Raw genomic sequence first — 23759 nt, 5'->3', positions numbered from 1 at the left:
AACAGAAGTTGTGTGTTCAAGTGTTACCCTGGATAATAAAATCACTGGTTTTAACTGTCAGTCTTGAAGTTTAATCACATTAAAATATCACAGCTTAAGTATACATCTTGAAAAATATACAAATTGAGTCTACTGAGAAAGTATATACAAAGTTACAATATATGTGTACAAAATAAACATTCACAAATGCCTTTCTGTTTTTGTATTGAGCAAATAATCAAAAAAAATTGTAAAAATAGAAATGTAAATAATCATGCTTCTGAACATTCCATAAACAAAATAACTGGTGCACAATGAGTTGTCTTCGTTAAGTGCCGAATTTAACTTTTTTACACAAAAAATGTATGTCTACATACATTAAAAAATGTCCTTTCTGTTACAAAGTGATTTTTTGGCAGGGTGGAGGTGTTTCATAAACCTGAACACATGGCAATACAATAATTTACAATATGAAATACATAAATATGAAGAGAATCTCCCTCGGCAGATGCATACATAAATGTATATGTTGTATAAGAAATTGTATAAGAGGACACATTCTGCTAAACTCTCAACATGCTATACCATTTAAGGATGCCACACAGTTGATAAATATATACTTGGGCTACATATATGTGAAGAAGACATACATCCATCTGCCCTAACTTTACACACTTTCCGTAAATATAAATATAGTTTTACCATGTGTTACTACATGTATTTAAATATCAAAATGTGCATTGTCAATCTATGTATCTTTAAAACAACATTACAGATTCTGAAGCAAATACTTGTTACTTGGATACCAATGTACTCAAACATGTAAATTAATTGTACTACAGAAACAAGATTGTCACAGGCCAGTAATCCAACAAGGCTTCCACAGACAATCAATCCAGCAAGGCTGCCACAGACCAGCAAACCAGTAAGGCTGCCACAGACCAGCAAACCAGCAAGGCTGCCACGTACAGACCTGTAAACCATCAAGGATGTCATAGACCAGTAAACCAGTGAGGATGCCACAGACCAGCAAACCAGGAAGGCTAATATAGCTATACCCCAAGGCCAGCAAGACTACCAAAAACCAGTAAACCAGCATTTGGATGCCACGACCAGTAAACCAGCAGTAGGATGCCACAGACCAGTATTTGAAGCTAGCAAAGCTGCCACAGACCAATACACAAGTAAAGACCTAAAACAAAATGGCACATAAATTACGAGTTCACTTTTCCATCCAAGAAAACTTGATGTACTACATACAGTAAATTCCCAGATAAATAAGCGTGAAACCTATTATATGGTCAAATGGAGATGAATGGAATGCTTGGTCTTGAATAATATACGTCTTGAAAAGCGTATGGAATTATGCAGCCTGTCAAATCAGACATGTATTAACTCTGGCTACACCAGATAACAAAAGCCTGATTGGGTCTTCTGAGATACCAGGGGATTAACAGTTTTGTTCGGATTTTTGCCCAGAATCACACGCTGTCTTTCTAAAGCTTGTTCAAACAACTCGATTCCATCTTCTGACGATTCACACAATTGCAGCAGCATTAGTCTACCATCTTCACACCCAACAGCTACAGTATTGTTACGTGTGATGAAGAGCGCCATGAGAATGCTGTGTACTGGACAGATGGCTAGGATCTGCCGCGAAGGAACATGTCCTAGCTTAAAAATACCTGGTTCCAGGCTGATCCATACAGCATGTGTTCCTTCCCAGCTCAACTGTGGATTGTGAAAACGCTTGGTGACCTCTTCTTCAAATGTGAACAGACGCCGACCTTCAACAAGGTCAAATATATACTTTCCAGCATCAATGCCTCTTGTTCCATTCCCACAAATGGAAAGCCGCCTCACAGGAGTGTCAGGACAGGTTACAATTATCTCCCCTGTCACTAGACTCAACAAGACAAGTTCTTCCGTCTGTATGCCTGGAGAACTTGCTGTGCTTCTAACCACCAGAACCTTTGTACTGTCATCATGGAATATATGCAAAGTTTCTCTTTTCACATTTGGGAATGACAGGACTTTGTTGCCAGACTGACAGTCATAGACTGCCACTTCTAGAAGCTGTACATCTTGGCTGTCTGCCATCTGCTTGCTAAACACCAAACTGCTGTCATCAAGCACAAAATGCACCTGATTGACAAAACCTCTCTGAAGCTGCAAAGTATGAAGGATTTTTCCATCCCTTGCAGACCAAACTTTTGCATTCACCTCTGCTGTTATTTCTGACTCAGACACAGTGGCAACCTTTGTACCATCCGCACTGATGGAAACGAGTTTTAACTGAATGCTGGACACAGGAATTCTGGCTGTCAGGGAGCCAGTACCAGCGTCCCATACTTTCACAGCTTCTTCTGAGGTGTACTCTCGTAGGACTATTGACTTTCCATCAGGGGACATAGATGGCGACAGGACATCAAAGTCCTTGGACGGCCGTGAAATTATCTGGCCCTGTTGGACAGACACCACAGCAACATCATATGGTTGGTTGCTCCTGGCAACCATTAACTCCCCATCCCGTGACAAGTCTAAATACCTGCACGATGATGACATTGCTAAAGGCTCAAAAGTTTGCTCATCAAAACTACTCAGTTTCCACACCTTGATGCTGTTATTGTTTTTTGAAGTGGTCACTGCATATTTGCCGTCATTAGTTATAGTCAAGGAGATGAGTTGAGACTTATCTGCTAGAATCACTCTCAGTAGCTGGCCAGACTTAACCCTCCATAGTAATAAATGCTCTTCATACGTGGATAATAGAATTTCGGAGTCTGGACTCAGAAGGGATGTAAAACCAAGGACATTTCGGTTTGGTCTGATATCATCGGGAATGGGAAAGAACCTGAAGAATTTCATGAACGCCAGGTTCCAAAGGGTAATTCCATCTTTGGTCATTAGCAAAAGGTACTGCTCGTCTTGGGATATAACCATGTCATTCAACAGGCCTGTTGTGTGTTTACCATGGTCAATCATTAGCACTGTTTTCCCAATATCTCCATCTTTTGGGTCTAAATTAACAACTTGAACAGAGGAACTGTTCTTAAAGGCAATAAATGCTTGGTGTGCAAGCTTGCTTGTGCACAGTCTGAGTGGTGTATTCTTACAAACTACTTCCCCACGTTTCTCCAAAGTGTCCAGATTGTACATTTCATATACGTTGCTTTGTTGAATGTGGAAGATGGCACATTGTCTGTCTGAAAACACAAATGACTCATTGCACTTCAGAGGAATCTGCTTAAGGAGTAAGCCGGTGTTGCGGGCAAAACAACAAACATATTGTGCTGTAATAATCTGTAAAACTTTGTCCTCAGTCACTCCAAAGTTAAGACTGTCCGTGAAACCTAAAGGGAGGGAAATCGTGCCTAGTTTTAAGGACTCAACCACGTCACCCGTTACTGAATCTATGATAACCAAAGGATTTGTGTTTGTTTCCTTCTGAAACACTGATCCAACCACAAGGTTCTTCTGGTCCAGCATGAGCTTCATTACATTAAGTTTACCTTCTGAAAGGGGAAGTAACTGCTGCTGTTTTTCAATTTCTCCAGTATCCAAATCCCACATTAGAAGGTCATTGGTATTGGTCAGGGTGAACAGGTGCTGAGAGTCTGGAGATAACGCCACATTGGTGGTACCAACGGGGATTTGTGGGTGCTCAAACTGGTATTTCATTGGTCCCCCAGGAGAGGTGAAACACTGTTGTCTTGGCACCAAATGCAATTGACCAGGACCCTGATCAAAGCACTCCCTCAACAACGCATACAGACATGAACTCTTTGTATTAAACTTGTCCGTGGCAATGTATGGCAAGAGACGTCCACTTATCTCCAATGCTAAAGAACTTGGCAGTGTGTTCAGGGTGACCTGTGACATGCTGAGAGCTTTCTGTAACAGAGCAACTTCAGAGTCTTTCTCCAATGGTTTGAAGTCATCCAGAACCTGTTGTATTGAGGTAGATACAAGTTTAGTGTGAAGCCATTGATAACTAAACAGACACATGTGTTTGAGGTCCTCATCACGTCCAGCCATTGCCAGGTGGTATGGCAACTGGTTGAGTTTTCTCTTGTTATATCGCTTCTCATTTCCACCATCATTGCTAAAGGTCAAAGGCTGAGCTGCAACTTTCCTGTCAGCTGATGATCCCGATTCCAACAAGCCAAGTTTCTCCTGTTGTGCCTTGTTATAAAAGAATGGCTTAGCAACGCCATGCCACAGACCAGTGAAATACTCTGCTATTGCTGAGTGTATTTTTTGTGCAAATGAGTTGTCATGGAGATAGCGTTCCCTAGCAGCCTCAATGAACTGTCTGTGATACCAGAAAGACACCCTAGTCTCATCTGCTTCTTTGTCAACCAGGTATGCAGCAATGTCGTGCCGAATTCTTACCCAAATTAGAGGAGGGATTCTCCGAATGGGTGGGACATGGTATTGATAAACATCATTCAGTACATCATCGTCCAATGAGAGCAAGTCTTCCAGTTCCACTTCACTAAGGCCATTCTGAGACGCTGTTAGGTAGGACAGGGAATGGCGTACCAGGAGTTCACCATGTTTCCCCTCCAACCTTTCAAACAAACTCTTGATGCTTTCTTGAAGTGTGTAATGAAGGGCTAGCTCACTTGGATCCTTTGTGTAAGACCGCCACAGAATCACTTTCTCATACAGCAGTTTGACGTAAAGAGGAAGGCTGCATTTTTCACACGCTGTCTGGACCAATGCTAATTGCTCCTGAGTTAGAGACTTGCCCTTGGCTGTCAGCCAAGACTGCAACACCTGAAGGCTTAGGTCTTCCCCTAGGGACGGTACGTGTAGGAAACACTTGTCAATGAGCACGTCTTGTAGCCGCTTCAGTATACCAAAATGCTGCGGCAAGGTGGAAACTATGACAGTTACTTGTGAAGGAAGATCCTTGGGTAACCAGTTAAGTTTATGAGCAAAGTTCTCTGCGGAGAGCTGATCTAAGGAGTCCAGGATAAGAACCAGGGGCTTGGATTTTGGGATCCTCTCCAGTTGTTTGTTAAAGAAAGTCAAAAGTTCATTTAACTCCCACGGTACCTCAGATGAAAGATCTTGTTGATAGTTGGCAGCTATTTGTCGGCATATACTGAAGAGAACCTTGCGAATGGTGCTGCTCCTTGGGGATGTGCCTAAAAATCGTAGGACCACAACTGGGGTACGTCCTGGGTCAAACCACTTGGGTATCTGTGTAAACAGAAAACAATACACACTTGCAATTTATGGTAGGTAGCAGTGATGATACCAAATGATGGTCACCATTACTCACATTTATTTATTTGACTGGTGTTTTACACTGCACTCAAGAATATTTTTACTTATACAAAGGCCGCTAGCATCATGATTGGGAGAAACAGGGCATAGTCGGTGGGAAACCCACAATCATCCGCAGATTCCTGGCACATACCTTCCCACGTACGGCCACTGAGGAAGCCAGCATGGGCTAGACATAAACTAGCAGTGACCGCATTGGTGGGAGATTCCTGGGTCCTTGCTCTGCAGCAGCACGCTAATCACATCAGCTACCATTACTTACAAATCCCATTTGTGTACACGTTTACTGAAACCATAACAAATACTTTAAATTCAATGCAGCACTCAGCTGTAATATGGCACTGTGTGTTGTCTATAGTTGTTTTTGACAACTTCTGGCTACATCAGATTATTGACTTTACAGAAGATTTTAAGGGTGAACTCCATACTGTAAATTTTCACAAAAGCTGTCACCAAGATTCTCCTTTTTGTCATAGACAATTGTGGAAGTATTCTGTGTGAAAAAAATTTATGAAGTATTATTAATCTAAGTGTTTCCAACTGTCCGGTGTAACCTTGTGCTAAAAATGTCCACTGCTTATCTCCCTTTACTTTTAGAGTTGGTGATTCCTGTCATTCATAATTTAAAAAATGTGACCCAGCATAATTGATGGTGAGATGAATAAAGTAAACTAAATTCAAATGGAAACAAGCCTTGACACTTTGAACAAATTATAATCTATTCAGATATGTGCAGATTATTTCTGGCCAAACATTAGCTACAAACTGCATACACGAATACAAAATATACAACGATGTAACACATTTTAATACCAACTTTTCATTCTGACAATTTATAGTTTCATGTTAAAAACCTTTGCAATGTAGCTTTAAAATCAAAGCTATTTGATTAGTAGTAAATGTACTAAACCGTAGCAGTAAATGTAAAAACACAAAATAAATTATAAATCCAAAAATTTTCATTTTAAGTACGTTAAGCTTGATGTGTAAACCAGACCCAACAACTAATATGGCACGACCTTTGTGATGTTCTAGTGTAACAGATATCAACTCACCAGGCTCGCAACCTTTGCCATGACTGATGTTTTGCCACAACCTGAATCTCCATAAATGACCAATGGAGAGGCAGAAGAGCTGGTCACATGTTCCTGAACCTTTGTCATGATGTCCTCTCGTCCATGAAACACGTCACACCTGCTGGCAGCCATTAGAGCATGCTGAAGAACTTCTACCACCAAGTCATTGGCCATAGCAAAGTTTTCTTCCTTCATTGCTTTGTCGATCATAGATGTAACACCACAGTAGAACTGCTCACAAAATGCACTCAAATATTCCTGGTGCTTTTCCTTGCCAATGCCCTCTCCTGAACTCCATCTTACTCTGTGCACAGATCAAAATTATAATATATACATAAGATAGCATTGCTACTGCTTCTTAGCCTGTCCTGATAGTATCATTAAAGGCAGGGTGGCCTTTAGTATTAGCATGTACAGATATTCATAGAAGTCCAATTCTTACAAACCGAAACTCAAAATTTTTTTTTTAATAAACTGAGTTAAAAAAAAATTTACTGACCAATTGGGAGTCCCAACTGAGTTAAAATATATTTTACAAAATGAGCTAAATTATATGTTGTATTGCACCAGTGTCTATATATTTCTGTTAACATCCATGTAACATAAATTTGGCACATTTTAAACAAATACAATTAATAAAGCAAATTATTTTGAAGAGTAACGTCTTTATTTTCTCTGATTCAAATAATATTTTTATTACACCTTTACACATTTTCTTTTCACCGTTAAGCACTGTTTGTTTAATACTGCAGTTCTCTTCTAAATATACTTTTTCTGCTTTATTTTCCCTGAGAAAATGGCTTAATTTGTTTAGCTTAACCTTCTCAGTTCCATATTTAGTTTTTGCCCAATTTGAAAGGCATTCACATTACATTAGGCTTCCTTCTAAGTGAGGTTGTTTATTTCACAGACACAATAGTAGAAGAAGAAGGGGGCCTCCGTGGCTCAGTTGGTTAGCGCGCTAGCGCAGCGTAATGACCCAGGAGTCTCTCACCAACGCAGTCGCTGTGAGTTCAAGTCCAGCTCATGCTGGCTTCCTCTCCAGCCGTATGTGGGAAGGTCTTCCAGCAACCTGTGGATGGCTGTGGGTTTCCCCTGGGCTCTGCCCGGTTTCCTCCCACCATAATGCTGGCCACCGTCGTAAAAGTGAAATATTCTTCTCACCAATCAAACAAACAAACAAACAATAGTAAAAGTGTATAATAAGATCTTTGCTTCAATAGATTTCTTGCCTTACTTTGTTGTCCCAACTGAATAACCTTCTAAATTCTGATCTGAATAGAATTTCTTATTTGTGCTGATATGGCACTTGTACAAAATTATGCCAATGTGACACAGCTAGATCTTACTACTGATTGACCAAGAATGCATAATGTGGGGACACCTACAAATGCCATCTATGATGTCACCTCCACAAACATAGGTTAAATTAGAATGTGTAATTTGTAAAGGTTTTAATACCATTTACATGACCACTGCATGATCTCTTTCCCACATTATACATCTGAAAACCTAACCTTTTAACTGAATAAATAAAACACTACATGCTACTAGGATAATGGATGGAAGCCCAGACACCATCTCTGTTCCATACATAATGACCCAGTTTATTGTTAAGAGCCTCAGTAATGTGTAGATGTGCAGTGGCAAGGTAATGGAAATTGGGCCATGTACAATGCTGTGATTGACGAGAAATGTTTTTAATCTGTTCAGAAAGATTAGCTCTATTATTGTTGTTAACATTTTTTTCACTGAAGATATTAAGTTTCCAACATAAATATTAAGTTTAAAACTCAATTTTATAAAACGAATATCGGTCCATTAAATCAACGTGTATAAATCACTGATGCAAAGTAGCAATACTAATGTGCAAAAGGCAATTCTGACACGATAACCACGCTAATAGGATATACAATCTGGCATGACTGGCCTTCTAATTGTGGTTCAAACTTACTTGTGAATATTTTTCTCTTTGACCGTTTTCGCCACTTTTTCATCTCTGAGAGTCTGCAGCAGCTGCTGAGCTTCAGTGTCTATGACAGAGTTATTCATGTCAATGAAGCGCCAGGCTATATTGTCTGATAAATTGTTGTCCAGATCCTCAATGATGCGAATAAAACACAAACAGGAACGAGATGGATCGCTGTCAGATTTCAAAATGCCATGGATCACCTCCTCCTCCGTTACTGTAAGAGAAAAACCAACATCATTTCTTCCTAACAATCTCAGTGACTCACTGATGCCAAAGAAGTCAAATCTGTCACATAGCTGAGCTTACATGTACTTCTGTAATCTTTACTGAGTTGTCATCAAAATAATCAAGATCACAATGTCAATACAACTTTCTTTCACACACTACATACATGTACACCTTACTGACGCAGAGCAGTTGTGAGATCTGTTATGCCGATGTCAACTCTGTCACATAGCTGAGCTTACATGTACTTCTGTAATCTTTACTGTGTTGTCATCAAAATAATCAAAATAATCAAAAAATCACAATGTCAATACAACTTTCTTTCACACACTACCTACATGTACACCTTACTGACGCAGAGCAGTTGTGAGATCTGTTATGCCGATCTCCTTAAGGAGGCTATACCTAAGATTTTGATTAAAATCCATATTCACTAATCAAATCAAATCAAATTTTCTGTATTTATTAACAATAGCCCAGTGACACCCAGTCCATTCACAGTATACTGACACCAGGATACTGGGCATACATTGCTCTTTTTCTCATTACAAAAGGCAAACAATTTAAAGGCAAAAATACAATCAATGAAGTGAATGAGGTATAAATTGAGACTCCAGCCCTTTCTCAACAATTAAATACATTACATTTATAAAGTTAAGAGGACTGACCAAGATGATCAGTGTGAACTAAATGTCTTAAATACCCGACATGAAATATTTGTGTTTTGTGTCTCCATCGATGAGGCCATTCTCAAAACATTCCTGACTGGCAAATTTTAAACTGTTTTTGAGATTAATGGAAATTTCTTTCCATTTTCCAGCTTTATTCTGAAAAAAAAAGAACAGTTTATTTAGATCAGCCATATAAATTCTACAGGATAACATACTTGAAGTAACAGGTATAAAGTTACTCCGTGCCAAACCTAGGATTTCCACAATCATGTAATTCCATGCTAATTACAAAGTTAATGGTAAAATGTTAAATCAAAACGCAACACTGTTTTTTGTTGTATCATCACTCTCAACCTGTACACCGCCTAAGCAGGCAAACATGACTGTGCAATGACACTTTTCATTTTACCAAAAACTCATGGAATCCTGTGCATACTTAACTTAAACATTCTGGGGTCGGTTTCATGAAGCTCACTGAGCCACGTTAGCTATGTGCCACTTAACACTAAGTAAGCTTCATCAAACCGGCCCCAGAACTTCTGCTTACTACACAGGCTGTTGGATGTGGAGGAGCAGTTACATGTACAGCGGTCAAGTGTTTAACCATATATTATCATGTAAAATGTTTGAGTCATCCAAGACTGGGTGAAAACTTAGTCACATACCATCCTGTACCATAAGGTGGTCGTGGTTTCCCCTGGGCTTTACCAGGTTTCCCCCCGCCATAATGCTGACTGCCATTCTATAAGTGAAATATTCTTGAGTACGGCGTAAAACACCAATCAAATAAATAAATCCTAATAATAATTAATATCAGCAACACCATTGGTTAAAGATACCTGATCTTCAGAGAGCAATGAGCTGATTGGCTGAAGAACCATGACTGGGGGAACGGAGTTATCGTCCCGTTGATACCATTGGTCAACGAGGGAGGTGTCATGGTCATGCTTCAACAGTACACTTCTTAATTTCTGAAACTCTTCTTCTGCTATTGTACATTGAAGAGGACGAAACCCGTGCTTCTGACCTAGAAATATCTGAAACAAAAGTGACAGAGAACTTTATTTTTTCCAAAATTATCCAGGCTTTATCAGTTAAGAAATGATTTGAAAACATTAATCCAAGTGTACTTCAGATAATTCTGGAAATTTCACACCACGCAAGTAAATGGCCAGCTTTGAAAACACTCAAGAAATTAGAATCTGTAATTTGTAAAGGTTTTATTATCACATACATGACCACTGCATGATCTCTTTCCCACATTATACATCTGAAAATTGTTTTCCTACATGAATTTATGGTGGCTATGTACACTTGATTGGATCCACTAATGGATAAAGAAACATGGCTGCTGATGGAAGTTTGCTTCAGAGTTGCAATGAAAAGCCTTACAAATGAGAATTAGGAACTTTCACATTCAAACGGGTCCTCCCACCCACCCTCACCCCCATGCCTTATTTACATCTGTTATTCAAGGGGTCCTCTGTGGCTCATTAGTGAACACCTTATTTCTAACAGCAGCCAACAGAACCCTGATTAACAAAGTCCATAGTCACTAGTTCAAATCCAGCTCCTGCTAAAATGGAGGTGGGTTTTAGTCAGGAGGTGTGGCAGGTACATGAATCTGAAAAAGGACACAGGTTGACTCCAAGCAAACCAGTTTCCAACACCCATGAGAGATTGCATGTTAATTCACCATAAATCACTGCCATAACTGTAAGGTGGAAGGATGGACAGACAGTTGAAAAAAAAACAACATCTCACAGAGTTGTCATTTTCTGTCTTTTTGCCACATACATAGCTGTTATAAGCAACGTTTTATTGCAATGGAAGGTAACGGAAATTATATGTGCATGTTCATGTAAACAAAGATAATTATAGACAGGTGTAGCTAATCTGACAACCAAGGTTCAGTTTTCCAGAGGTTCTGATGGCTGAAGGTAAATGACATGGGGTTAACAAGAGGGCTACATTTAGGTTCTTCTCACCACAAAGTTTGGTCCGGTTGAGAGTTTCTGACAGTTGAAAATCTCCTGCAGGCAAAGCTGTGAGGTAGAGTGGTCATCCATGGCTTCTCGCCTCACCCCCCAGCGCATATCCACAATCTGTAATGACAAGTTACTCAGGTGTCAGGTGCCCCTCCCTCAAAAACTGGAACAACCCTCAAAGACAGAGTGAGTTGTAGAAGACATACACAATTGATAGATCCCAATGACTTCCTACTGGGATAGATTTTTGGAGCAACATCATTCCAGTCTGAAGTGGCTTGAATTTTTGTTTGTAGCTTTATAAAAAGTTATGGTCATAATTTTCTCATGACATGGCAGAATCTGAATTCATAATCAGTCACTTATTCTTATCCTAATTCACCAAAAGATTTCAATTGTATCTGATTCCACCCCAAAACAACATGTACCACTAAACTAGACCAAAAGCATTTTTTCACAGAGGGTTTCACCTCCATTACATGTATGATGATGTATCCCAATAAAACAAAATTTAGCCACATTGTATTAATTCTGTGTTGTCATGCTTATGACCTGACCTGTTTATATTACTCTGTTACAGTTCGGTGTTGCCATTCTTCACACTTCAGCTGCTAAGAGCAGATCACTTCTATGTTGTCGTGCTACAGACATTAAATGCTTAGACTACACTGTATGAACTCTATGTTGTAATATGCTACAGACTTCAGCTGCTCAGACTACACTGTATGAACTCTATGTTGTCATATGCTACAGACTTCAGCTGCTCAGACTACACTGTATGAACTCTACGTTGTCATATGCTACAGACTTCAGCTGCTCAGACTACACTGTATGAACTCTATGTTGTCATATGCTACAGACTTCAGCTGCTCAGACTACACTGTATAAAATCTGTGTTGACATGTACAGACTTCAGCTGATTAGATTAACTGTATCAATTCAGTGTTGCCAATCTACAGACTGTATATTAACAAAGAATTGATGAAGGGTGTTATGATTTAAAGATTTAAAAGTATGCAGCACAGAAACACAGATTTCAAGATTTGTTCAACCAATATGAATGCAGTCTTCAAATGATCAAGACACAGAGCATAATTTTAGCTCACTCAAGAGTTTAAAAACATGTAAATGCGAAGTTTGTTCACAACATGAAAGAAATATAATAATCTTCCATGTACGGTACAGGTAGTTTACTTTGAACTTACCTGGAAATCAAGTCCATATCTTCTCTTGCAGAAGTCTTTGATCTTTGGGTACACATCTTCCATCAAAATGTTTCTTTCCAAAATTGTATCTATGAGCATGTATGACAGAAAACATCAGAAATTTTTATGTCAAACACATATAATAAACTACTGTAATTAAAGGAGAGGTCCTGGATCTTGGATTCCTCTTCTAGACTTGCAGTTCACAAGAGACAAGACATGATGTAGACTAGTACAGAATGAAAACAGAAAAGATTCAAAGCCATGGAAATAACCAAAACCATAATCCATTACATACAGGATCATCTACAACTGCTTTCGAGTTCAATAATGTAATGTTTCTTCTTTGCTGAAGTCAACAAAATTTTGTATTTGAAAATTCACTGCCACAAACCCATGTGGAGGAACTGGCCTAATCCCCCATTCCCACAAAGGCGTCTTCAGTTTATCAAAACAATTACGGTAATCTGCTCACTCACCTGTAAATGTGGAGCTGATGAAGATACGAACCAGTCTAGAATTGAGAGGTGGCAGCCTCTCCAGACTTCCCCGCAGTACGTTGACAACGCTCTTCTCCATTCCTTCCTAATGGTCAATTCAGGTAACTGAATTCAGGTAGCTTGATGATCTGAACAATTACAAAAATTACAAAAATAATTGCATGCACAGCTCTTCAAAGTTTTGTCAGAAGACTAGACTGAACTTGCAACTTAAGCCCTCCAAGAGAAATGGCTGAAAATTAGAGTTATTCAATTTTCTCATCCCATGTAAATATTCTATATCAATTTCACATGTAAGTTTCTGTTAAAAACTGAATTATTTTCAATTTTTAATTGCCAAGCTTACAAATTGATCTGAAAATGCAAATTTGTTATATTTTGAGAAAATTAACTCAGTCACAGATTGTTTCAGGGACTGTATACATACAGGTCTTTTCCCTCAAAGCCAACACCTCCTACTTTCATTATATCTGGGTTAGTCATGCTGTTAAAATCAGCCCTACCAAATCAGAGCAATAGCAACGGCATAAAAAATGCCGGCGAAAAACCAATTTACCATGGCAATTTGAGGTTTACCACAGCACTTTAAAATCACTAATTTTACACGGTTTATGCTGATATCAACTAAGTGTACCTGATGTTTGCATACAGAGCGAGATGAACAAGCAGTATTATTTATTTGTTTTTTTATTTGCCTATTGTTTTAGCTCGTACTCAGAATATTTCACATCTATGTCGGCGGCCAACATGATGGTTGGAGGAAATCAGACAAAGCCCACAAGAAACCCACGACCATCTGCAGTTTGCTGACAGACCTTCCCACATACGGCCAGAGAGAAAGCCAGCATGAGCTGGACTTGAACAAATTTCAGTCACAAGTATATATACCTTTCTTCTATGGGTCTTACCTTCTAGCTATTGATTATTAATTATTTGTACGAAAACTGGATGTAATGACCAAGGCAAGTGACTGCCCCCCACCCCCCCACCCCCCAATAGCTACTACAAGGCCAAGCAATGTACACAGCCTGACACATGTGGTCACTGAATGTCTGACAGGGGGTAGTGGTAGTAATTATTGCACATTTGGTAGTATAGGGAAACAACCGTTTCCCCATCTTCTGACAACTCCTACACAGCAGGCCTATACACTTAAGCCCCCATTCATCTGCTGTTTGAGCCTTAAGCATGCCATTAAAGAATGGTAGGTTGTCACACACACGGTTGTTGATATATTTAATGTTTACTTATACATCGTGAGCCAATATCTCCTTGCAGCTGAGGAAAAAGAATTCATGGGAGAGGATCACAGGGAGTGGGTTTTTTAACACTAAATTTCTTTTCCCTCCTTTCAATCGATAAATTTCAGAAAAAAGCACGACAGATTATTAAAAGAAATTTTATTCACTTAAATTTACATTACCAACCTTTAAAACACCTACATATACTAAAATACTGCAAAGGTTGTGGAACAGCATATTATATTTAAATTCACTCATAGGTAACCTTGGTTATCTATGTCTGTCAACTCTCCTTTGGGATCACGCAGATTTTACTATACTTGGAGAATGCCACACAAGTCTGAAGGTTTGCCGTGGTCGACAAACACCCGGTGTATCATAAATTTCAGTGGAATATTATGCTTGGCCGAAAAAACACCATGACAGTATTTATTCATATTCAGAACAAGGGGGTATCAGACAAGGATCACCATGACTACGTTGGTATATGCATACTTCATTTTACAGGCCATGACAGTTTTGTAGTCTTCGTCATTTTTTGTGATGAGCAAAATGCAATTTAGCACGGCTGTAAAGTATATGTTGCCAGTACACAAGCAATACCAAATGCCTCATATTAGCAAAAGGACCCATCCAGACAATTCAGAGACCTGTATGTTTCATAACTTATTGTCTTGAAATGTACAGTATTTTGCTTTATAGTGGTTGGGACGATATCCTGGGCATGTGTAGATGTTTTTGTAAATATTTTTCGCCCTTCTATAACAGTACAGAATCGCAATATACTGTTTTGAAGTTACAACTTATCGAGTGTGACTTCAGTTTAAGACAGCTTCATGATCCCAGGGACAGGACAGCCCTACGTTAAATGAGGCCCCCGAACTGTGGCATAGGAATCTCTAAACTTCTTCGTTACAGGCTGGGATAGCAGCAACAGCTTTATTGTCTTAGTAACTTTCTAAGATGAGGATATATACCATCTCTGTCTCAGGCACAGGGATGATACAGACACTAGGATGAAAAAGAGGAAACTATACAACACACTTATAATTTTGTCATTTTTAGGGTTTCTCAATTGAATTCTGAACATTTTTCTGTTGCAATGAAGAGGATTTCCTCAAAAAAAGAAGACAAACAAGAAGACACCTTTACGTAGGTTCTTACACCATGCTATATGCACTATACTCTATAGGCCTTATAAAATGGAAAGGTTGGAAATGCCAGTCCGCCTCACCCCACCTACACTACACTGAATGGACTAGTGTTCTGCCACTGATTTTGACACACACATTGCTTGCTGGTCACTTCCTGCCCAAGTATAGCTCTACATATCTCTGCACCTTCACTAATACTTTGGGGTAGAGCTATACAACATTCCATTTGATTTCTTGGTGTAGTGTTAGAGTTCTGCCAACTCACACCTCAGATACTTATCTTGTGTCTCCTGCAAAAATACAGAACTGCACAAACATGTGGGCTACAATTTTGGTGACCTAACCTTTATGCCCATAGGCAGCCGGCTCATCTCGAAGATCAGATTTGAGGCTGGCAGTCTCCTAAGGAATAAAGGTAAGGCCACTGAAATGGTAACACACATATAAGTGTTGGACTATAATTTCATAGGAGACACGAGAAAGGTGCCCGAGGTGCGAGTTGGCAGAACTCTGGCACTATAGGCCTACACTATGAAAATCAAATAGAACATTCTATAGTTCTACAGAGGTTCCTGTAGAGGTATGCAGAGCTAGCCACGTACAGTAGCCTACCGATACATACATGTACCACTGAAAACAAAACAGACCCCATTAACTCAACTGTTAACTTTCGGCTTTACTCGAGGAAGTTTTTTTCTTCTTTTTTGACATCTAAATTACTTTGTAGTAGGAGGAAATGAAACATACAGCCCGATGCGTCTAAAACATGCAAACCAGAAGCCTGTTCTACGAAGCAGTCGTAAACTGCAACTGGCGCAATTTCCATGACAACTTACAGTGAAGGGATACGTCACCACGGTGAATGAGTTTGACGCAGCATTGCGACAGCTGTACGTCGTTGTTGTTGTTGCAGACAAATCCAACGTACTGCTGTCCAAAATGGCCGGCGCCTTTCCCCTAAAACTTATTGATGAAAACACGTTTACCACATCCCTCTATCAGCACAGGGAACAAAAATAAATTTAATCCACCTCAAGTCACGTATCTGTTGTCAACACCATTCCATTGTACCCGAATGGAGTGCCCGACCGCCATTACTGTTTACCGCGCTGCTGCGATACCAAAATGGATCAGCCCATAAACCAAAATGGGGAGGATACGTTGGTCAGACAGCCCACTTTGAAGACATCGCGATATATTCTGTGTGTATACTGACACATATGGACTTCATATTTTGTTTTTGTGTTGCATTCTATACACTGGAAAATTTGAGGCTGTCTGAAGTTACTTTATTTTACCCAGATCAGTTTGGTCTGTCAGGCACATAGTGAAGGCTTCAGTTTATAATAAAAGTTTTGGTGCCAATACTTATAGTCACGTTTGTTTTATTAAAAATTAACCGAAATTCACAACAACAAGAAACATTTTAAGTAGTCCGGTACGGTTGATGAATCAATCCAAATCAAGCAAAATTTGCCTCTTTGCCTCATATAGCTGTTATACATGCAGTGTAGAGTTCTTGAGAAAATTGGAACTTTGCAGCAAGGTAATACCAGGTAATATAGCATAGGTATGTTTATTATTGATGTATACAGTATGCCGTTTACGTGTAAGGTGTGATTGCAAGTAATATTATAATGTAGTAGACAGTTACTAGTTTCTATATGTATGCTTCAGTTTTATTAAACCATATTTCTGCAGTTTTATATCATGATTAAACTGTTGTCTTGATAGATTAATAAAACCTGGGATTAATGCAGACATCCATCTGTCTACATCCCAGATGATACTGAAGTATAGACACCTGCAACATGCAGCACTTAATTTTTCACCTTCCTCAAAGTAGCGATGTTGGTGTGCTACAGTACATAAGCTCATGTAGTAGTTCATACTATGTTTATGTGTTTGTACTGTACATGTATGTAGTCTCATATAATAAGTATTACTGGGTGGTTTGCCAGGTACCTGCCAAAGATTAATGTTTTATAACCCTGACCAGTCACATAAATCACACATTAGAGTGTGCTCCCTATTTGTTTGTTCATTATGGTTATATATTATAGTTTTATATTATATGTTATATGTGTATGTTGTCACAATGTGTTTTATGTGTTATAGAGTAGTATTATATAGTCCCCAATGTGTTTTATGTTGTATAGAGTAGTATTATATAGTCCCCAATGTGTTTTATGTTGTATAGAGTAGTATTATGTAGTCCCCAATGTGTTTTTTATGCCACATGTACACATGTGTATGTGGTCCCTTTTTGTTTACGTATTGCAGTCTGTTGTATATGTGTATGCCCATATATTGCATATGTGTAACTGTAAGTATGTGTATTTATTTATTAATTCACTTACTAAATATAAGAAATAAGCATATGTCATCCTTGTGCAGTGGTTAAATTTGATTCAATTTTCACAGGTTACTAAGTGGAAAAACTATTTTTGTCAATATTTTAAATTGATACTTGACATGTATATTTATTTCTTACCTGTTAAATAGGATAAGTGCCACTGAACCTTTTTAAAAGCATTTGACAGTAGTTAGTTTGTTAATTGAATCAGTTCATTATAAATGTTGCCTGACTGTGTATGTACCTGAATAGAATATGCCATATTCAAGAATGTTTCACAAAAAAAAAAAAAAATACAGATGGGGGCTGCTTTACTAATTAAGTGCTAAGTAACTGATGAAGTTTTCCACATTGAACATACAGATTTGCTTTTGAGTGTACTCAGTGTTTCTATAGAGGGAAGGCCAGTGAAAAATTCTTATAAGCTTATGCCACTAACATCTAAATGGCTTAGCAAGTGCTGACAATTGCTCATAATGCCCTTAAAATCCCAATTACAGTTGAGGTGAGGTAACCAAGGATATCACGATAGTGTTGAGAGGCAATGTCATTTTCTGTGTCAGAGAGTAGGATGATTAACTAGAACTTATCCAAGCAGGATTCTATTTAGGGTAAGTTATTTCCAAAGCAGGCAAGGATTAATCTGACAGACTAGCAGTCATGTTCTGATCTGAAATTTGAATTACTGTCTATAATTTAAGATATATTTAAGATATAAATTAGAAGCAAGAAGTATGAAATTTAAAAGGTGTATAAATAAGAAAATAAATAGATTTAATCCTGCCTCCAAGGCTAGATCGAGAGTTAAACAAGATACATGGGTTCTCCGACTCTTGTCAAGATGAGGATCAAGGGACACAACTTGGTAAATTATCTCCCTTGAAGTCTCGTGACGAGATTTATGTAACCATGAAATCGTAAGTGCGAAGTTGATGAGCGCTCCATAAAGAACATGTGTTATGCGTTCCATTGAGCGCACACATTTAAGCCATGGAGATATCAAAGATAGCAAAATGCTTGGTGAAAAGTGTGACAACTGGTCAGGTAAGATTGGGGCCTAATAATTAAAGTTTACATGTGTTTTACGGCTATATGGATCAACAACAACAACATATACTAAGTAGTTAATAAACTACGTACGGCTGCTGACTAATTTGATGTAAGGTGTTTTATATTTTTTTGTCAGCAACTACTGTGAGAATGTTGATATTTGAATATGTATTAAAAGCCTAACATCGTGCACCACCGACTCGACATCGTGGAAAGTGATTAAATAAAATAGATGATTGTCTTGATTGGTGGTCTCATTGTGCTGTTTAAAAATTCTCATATTCATCATGACAAAGATAAATGTCAGACAAGTTTTGCTTTCCGCAGATGGTTGCCATGGAAACATTTTGGAAAGACCAAGCCTGTGTGATCCTCTTCCTGCGGAGATTTGGATGACCCTTCTGTCGCCTCGGAGCGAGGCAAATGAGCACCTTGAAACCTCAGCTGGATGCCCACCAGGTGCGACTGGTAGGCATAGGCTTGGAGGAATTAGGGGTAGAGGAGTTTGTGGAGGGGAATTTCTTCTCAGGAGGTATGCCATAAACATCATGTAGAGACAGACAGTGCATATGGTAGATCTTCAGTTAGACCTGTTGTATTGCTCATTATTCTTTTTAATGCATTTATACTAGATAGTATCTTAATTCCTCAACCTTTTTGTGTATGAAAGAGCCACTTTAAATGCAGTTTATGTGCATTTATTAATTTCATTTTGGAGACAAAACTACATGTCTCGTTTGGCCAATATCAGGGATTCAAAAAAATTTCTACACAGAATAATGCCTCCAGAATATATTTCACTTATCACCTTGTAAACATGTGAAAAGGTTGAAGAATTACAGTATTAGTAGTACATCAGATAAAACATGTTCACAAATTTGTCAACAGGCAGCTTCCATTTTTTTTTTTTAACAGTGTTAGATGTTCTATTTCTTTATTCACTCACTCATTCATTTATTTGTTTGATTGATGTTTTACAACATATTCAAGAACATTTCACTCATATAGCGGCACTTGGGGGATACCGTGCCGAGCCCGAGGTAAACCCATGACCAGACCTTCCCACGTAAAAAAAGGAGAGGATGCCAGCACCAGCTGAACTTCAGCTCACAGCTATCACATTGGTGGGATGCTCACGAGCCATTAGGCCATGGAGGCCTCCTGTTCGTCTTCAAACCTCTGGCAATTGATTGATAATCAGATGCTCACAGTTCCCTCAGAAAATTCTGATGTAAAATAAAAAGTCTGTCCAAAGAACCAATGTAGTTTCTTGTGTCGTTTTTGTCCACAGAATTGTACATTGACCTGAAGAAGGAGTGCTACCAAAACTTGGGATTTAAGAGGTAAAGATCATCATTGACCCCATAAGGCATATGTGATACGTAATTTGATTCTTATGTCATGCTCCAGAGTTTTTCACATGTTCAGTGACAGCCAGTTCTATGAGTGGCAGAACACCTTACAAAAGTTGATAATAGTCAGGGATCTTATACATAATACTGATATGTGTGGCCTTTCCAAGAGGTCAAGATATTACATTACATGTATTACAATATTCAAGAAAGGAATGTACACTGAGAACACAAACAGTAAGTGGCAGTAATCTTTCTGGTTTCATTTCATTTATTTCAGACTAGGATTCTTTAGTGCAATAGGCTCAGTGTTTTCAAAGAAAGGACGAGAAGCTTCATCTCAGGTAAGATTAAATGTCTTTATAGGGCCCAGTTCTCACATCAGCTCCGTTATATATTCAAATGCCATAATCTGTGCAGACCAGCTTAATTTTTAGGGGCTTGCAAGCAGATAATATATGATAAACAGGTTAAACAATTCATAAATTGTGCTCGCTTCCTAATATTTGAAAATGTCTCACCTTTTTGTACATTCTTGATGTAATAATACACAAAATGGTATATGCAAGGATGCAGCATGTGTGGTTCTTATGTTTTTATTACGTGTAAAATAAAAACATGCATTTATTCGGCCGATCTAGGCAATGACCACATTAATGTGGAATACTTTGGTTATCAGGATGAGGCTCAATCATGTTTAAACAGCAAGTCTATATATTCAGTGTTTTCAGATGATAAGTAAGGGCATAACTATCCTTAACACAACTCCATGCGCTAATTGAGCAGGAATAGCCCTGGAAGTTGCATAACTCCACACATGCGCCTCTCTCCAAGGGAGGTAACCTAGTTTCCAGGAATGTCATTACACAAACAACTTTGTGCTGTTTCTGTGTTAAGTATGAAACTACTTGCATAGACTCCTGTTCTTACATGTATTATTATATATTTTTACAGGTTTAAATAAATAACCAAACCTGTAGTTTCTAGCAATGCTGACTTGGGTGTGGAGATTACTTAAGTTCTTCAATTCTCAATTTGTGTAGGCAAAAGCTGATGCACTTGGAGGCAACCTAAAAGGAGATGGGTTTCAAAATGGAGGTGCTCTTGTGGTCAGTTCTGGTATGTAGCACGTAATCTATTGCACTTGTCACTTGGGTTTGAATGAAGACCTTTAAAGGTAGTCACCAAAAACTGTTTATGAATGACATTGTTCATTAAGCTAGGCTGAGAAAGGAATCCACATGCACATGTACAGAAATGCTAACTGATATGGTGAAGTTCAAAATTTAGCTCTGTATCCAAAAGATCACACCCATTTTATTAAATTGGTTTTACTATCCTGTTTTAAGCATTATACTTCAGTGTGACATCTTCTTTAGGATCAGCAAGAGTGAGACCTTTTTCTTGTTGATTTGACAAGTGTATTTTTCAGGTAACCATGGTAACTGGCTGGCAGTGGTTTCCTTCCATGATAATGGAGTGAATGAATGCTTGGAGTTCAATGTCAGGCTTTTTCAGTCATATGACAATGAGTAGTCATTAAGCCTGAAACAAAAAAAGACAGAGTATTTTTCTTTTTGGAAGAGGTCTCTCTCTTTGTTCATAGTGGAGATGTCACACTGAAGTTATGTGAACCAGGGTGGTAAAACCAATTTAATAAAATGGGTATGATCATTTGGATACAGATTTAAGTTTTGTACATATACTGTGTCCTCTTGTGGTGTGTCCATGCCACCAAAGTGCTGAAGCCACTGAAGTATTATTCCGAAGACACCAGAAATGACACCTCACCCAGTCCGATTATACTCGCACAGGGCCAGTTGGTCCCGTTTCCTTGCTCCTCTCAGTGCTGATCACTAAGTAAGGTAGCAACAAGTATCATTTTTTATCAGTCTTTGGTAAGAGTCGATCCAGGTTTGATCCCAGTTGTCTTGACTTCAAGCAGGACTCTCTAACCATGAGCTATCAAATGAATAGTCATAAGTGATGGTGTATCCCTCCCAGTATTACGATCATGGCAATGTTATTTTGATTTTCTCCTACCATTGAGTGTATGTTGAGTATATGACAAAGGTACATGCTAGTGTAGAATCTACTGAAAATGAATGTCAAATTTGTCAGAATATACTCATGTTCTGTATTACTGAACACATGTTCTCTCTTACTGAACACATGTTCTCTCTTACTGAACACATGTTCTCTCTTACTGAACACATTTTCTGTATTACTAAACACACATTCTGTATTACTGAACACATGTTCTGTATTACTGAACACACGTTCTGTATTACTGAACACATTTTCTGTATTACTGAACACATTTTTTGTATTACTGAACACACGTTCTGTATTACTGAACACACGTTCTGTATTACTGAACACATTTTCTGTATTACTGAACACACGTTCTGTATTACTGAACACATGTTCTGTATTACTGAACACATTTTCTGTATTACTGAACACACGTTCTGTATTACTGAACACGTTCTGTATTACTGAACACACGTTCTGTATTACTGAACATATTTTCTGTATTACTGAACACACGTTCTCTATTACTGAACACACGTTCTCTATTACTGAACACACGTTCTCTATTACTGAACACACGTTCTCTATTGCAGAACACATGTTCTCTCTTACTGAATATTTAGGAAATTTGTAGAACTACAAGTTGGAGAAGATGCAGTTGACAAAAACCTCCTCCCTTATTAATACATGTGTGTCTATTTGTCTGATTGTTGGTGCATACCTTTCAGGGGGAGACAAGGTGTTGCTGAGTTTTAAGCAGGAGAACCCGGCAGATCATGTAGAGTTGTCAGAAGTGCTAAAGTCGCTGGGAATAGAGGGCGCTCCAGAGGAGGATGCTGCCAGTGGGCAGGCCAAGACATCAGGGGTCACATGTGACGGAGATGTGTGCAAGAGAACATAAAACTATATTCGTTGTGCTGAAATGAACAAACGTGGACATGTTTTGGACTTAACCAGTTTCAGCGTTTAACACAGTAGTTTGGAAATGTATTGATTTATTTAGTAAAAAATGTGTGTAGGACACAAGTTTTGTCAATTTTTTCCCTAACCAAACTGGTAAAGTCGACATTGATTTGCCAGGAAGCAATGTGTTTTTCTAGCGCAGCACAAAGGCAAACGATTAGAATCATTCCGCGATTTAGTCATTTGCCTGTGTCATGTTTCATCTTCAGTCAATGATTATTGTTATATTTTCCTTTATTTTAAACATCTTCCTCTCCTTCATGCTCCAGATAAGCAATTTCAATATCTTTACTGTCAAAGTGACGTTTGCAGAGTTGTTGTTGTTCAATATGAAAGGATTACCTCCCTTGGCTGTATGACGTGGATCTGGGAAACTCTCGTCGAGTACAGATTTACTGAATAGGAACTTTCTCTTAACTGCCATTATGGGGGTGCTGCTTCATATTGAAGGTCTGTGGTATAGATTTTGTGTTTAGCGAGATAAATTCAGGCAAATGGTGACAAAATTGTTCATGCTCAAAGTCTGATTATGTGTACAAGGTACCTGTATATTTAACTGTTGCCCTATTCTTGTCTTTACTAGTGATGAAAAATCAACTTTCACAAAGTGTGTATTCCCATCACAGATTATGCAGATTATATGATTTGTTTGTATATTTTGGAATAAACTGCGAAGAGTAAAGTTGCCCACTGTT

General features: G+C 38.5%; 2 protein-coding genes across 3 annotated transcripts; one reads left to right on the top strand and one right to left on the bottom strand.

Annotated features, from left to right (window-relative positions):
• Positions 1-1374: 1374 nt before the first annotated feature.
• LOC135475420 (NACHT and WD repeat domain-containing protein 2-like) lies at positions 1375-16410 on the bottom strand. Of its 2 annotated transcripts, none has more exons than XM_064755307.1 (9): positions 16341-16410; positions 12894-13042; positions 12415-12503; positions 11210-11326; positions 10061-10258; positions 9254-9377; positions 8308-8539; positions 6333-6657; positions 1375-5190 (listed from the first exon to the last, which is right to left on the bottom strand). In XM_064755307.1, the coding sequence occupies exons 2-9, from the start codon at positions 12991-12993 to the stop codon at positions 1381-1383; spliced, it is 4995 nt and encodes a 1664-aa protein (XP_064611377.1). In that variant the 5' UTR covers positions 12994-13042; positions 16341-16410; the 3' UTR covers positions 1375-1380. The 2 variants fall into 2 exon arrangements, with proteins under 2 accessions (XP_064611377.1, XP_064611376.1); XM_064755306.1 differs by lacking the exon at positions 16341-16410 and adding an exon at positions 16146-16271.
• Positions 16411-18567: 2157 nt separating this feature from the next.
• Positions 18568-23751, top strand: LOC135475410 (prostamide/prostaglandin F synthase-like). The gene is made up of 6 exons (XM_064755295.1): positions 18568-18709; positions 19043-19247; positions 20007-20058; positions 20348-20411; positions 21111-21186; positions 22830-23751. Exons 2-6 carry the CDS (start codon positions 19139-19141, stop codon positions 23000-23002), a joined length of 474 nt encoding a protein of 157 aa, XP_064611365.1. The 5' UTR covers positions 18568-18709; positions 19043-19138; the 3' UTR covers positions 23003-23751.
• The last annotated feature ends 8 nt before the right edge of the window (positions 23752-23759 follow it).

This window comes from Liolophura sinensis, chromosome 9 (genome assembly GCF_032854445.1).
Source record: "Liolophura sinensis isolate JHLJ2023 chromosome 9, CUHK_Ljap_v2, whole genome shotgun sequence".
NCBI classification, from domain to species: Eukaryota; Metazoa; Mollusca; class Polyplacophora; order Chitonida; family Chitonidae; genus Liolophura; species Liolophura sinensis.
This window is presented reverse-complemented; position numbering and strand designations above follow the sequence as displayed.

Bases quoted from the DNA above. Each gene is read 5' to 3' on its own strand.
- LOC135475420 (XM_064755307.1), bottom strand. From the start codon at position 12,993: ATGGAGAAGAGCGTTGTCAACGTACTGCGGGGAAGTCTGGAGAGGCTG. The intron at 10,259-11,209 runs GTGAGAAGAACC...CTTTTGTTTCAG, and splicing joins CAACCGGACCAAACTTTGTG to ATATTTCTAGGTCAGAAGCA. The intron at 8,540-9,253 runs GTATTTAAGACA...TTTCTCTTACAG, and splicing joins ACACAAATATTTCATGTCGG to TAACGGAGGAGGAGGTGATC.
- LOC135475410 (XM_064755295.1), top strand. From the start codon at position 19,139: ATGAGCACCTTGAAACCTCAGCTGGATGCCCACCAGGTGCGACTGGTA. The intron at 19,248-20,006 runs GTATGCCATAAA...TTTTGTCCACAG, and splicing joins GGGGAATTTCTTCTCAGGAG to AATTGTACATTGACCTGAAG. The intron at 20,059-20,347 runs GTAAAGATCATC...CATTTATTTCAG, and splicing joins CAAAACTTGGGATTTAAGAG to ACTAGGATTCTTTAGTGCAA.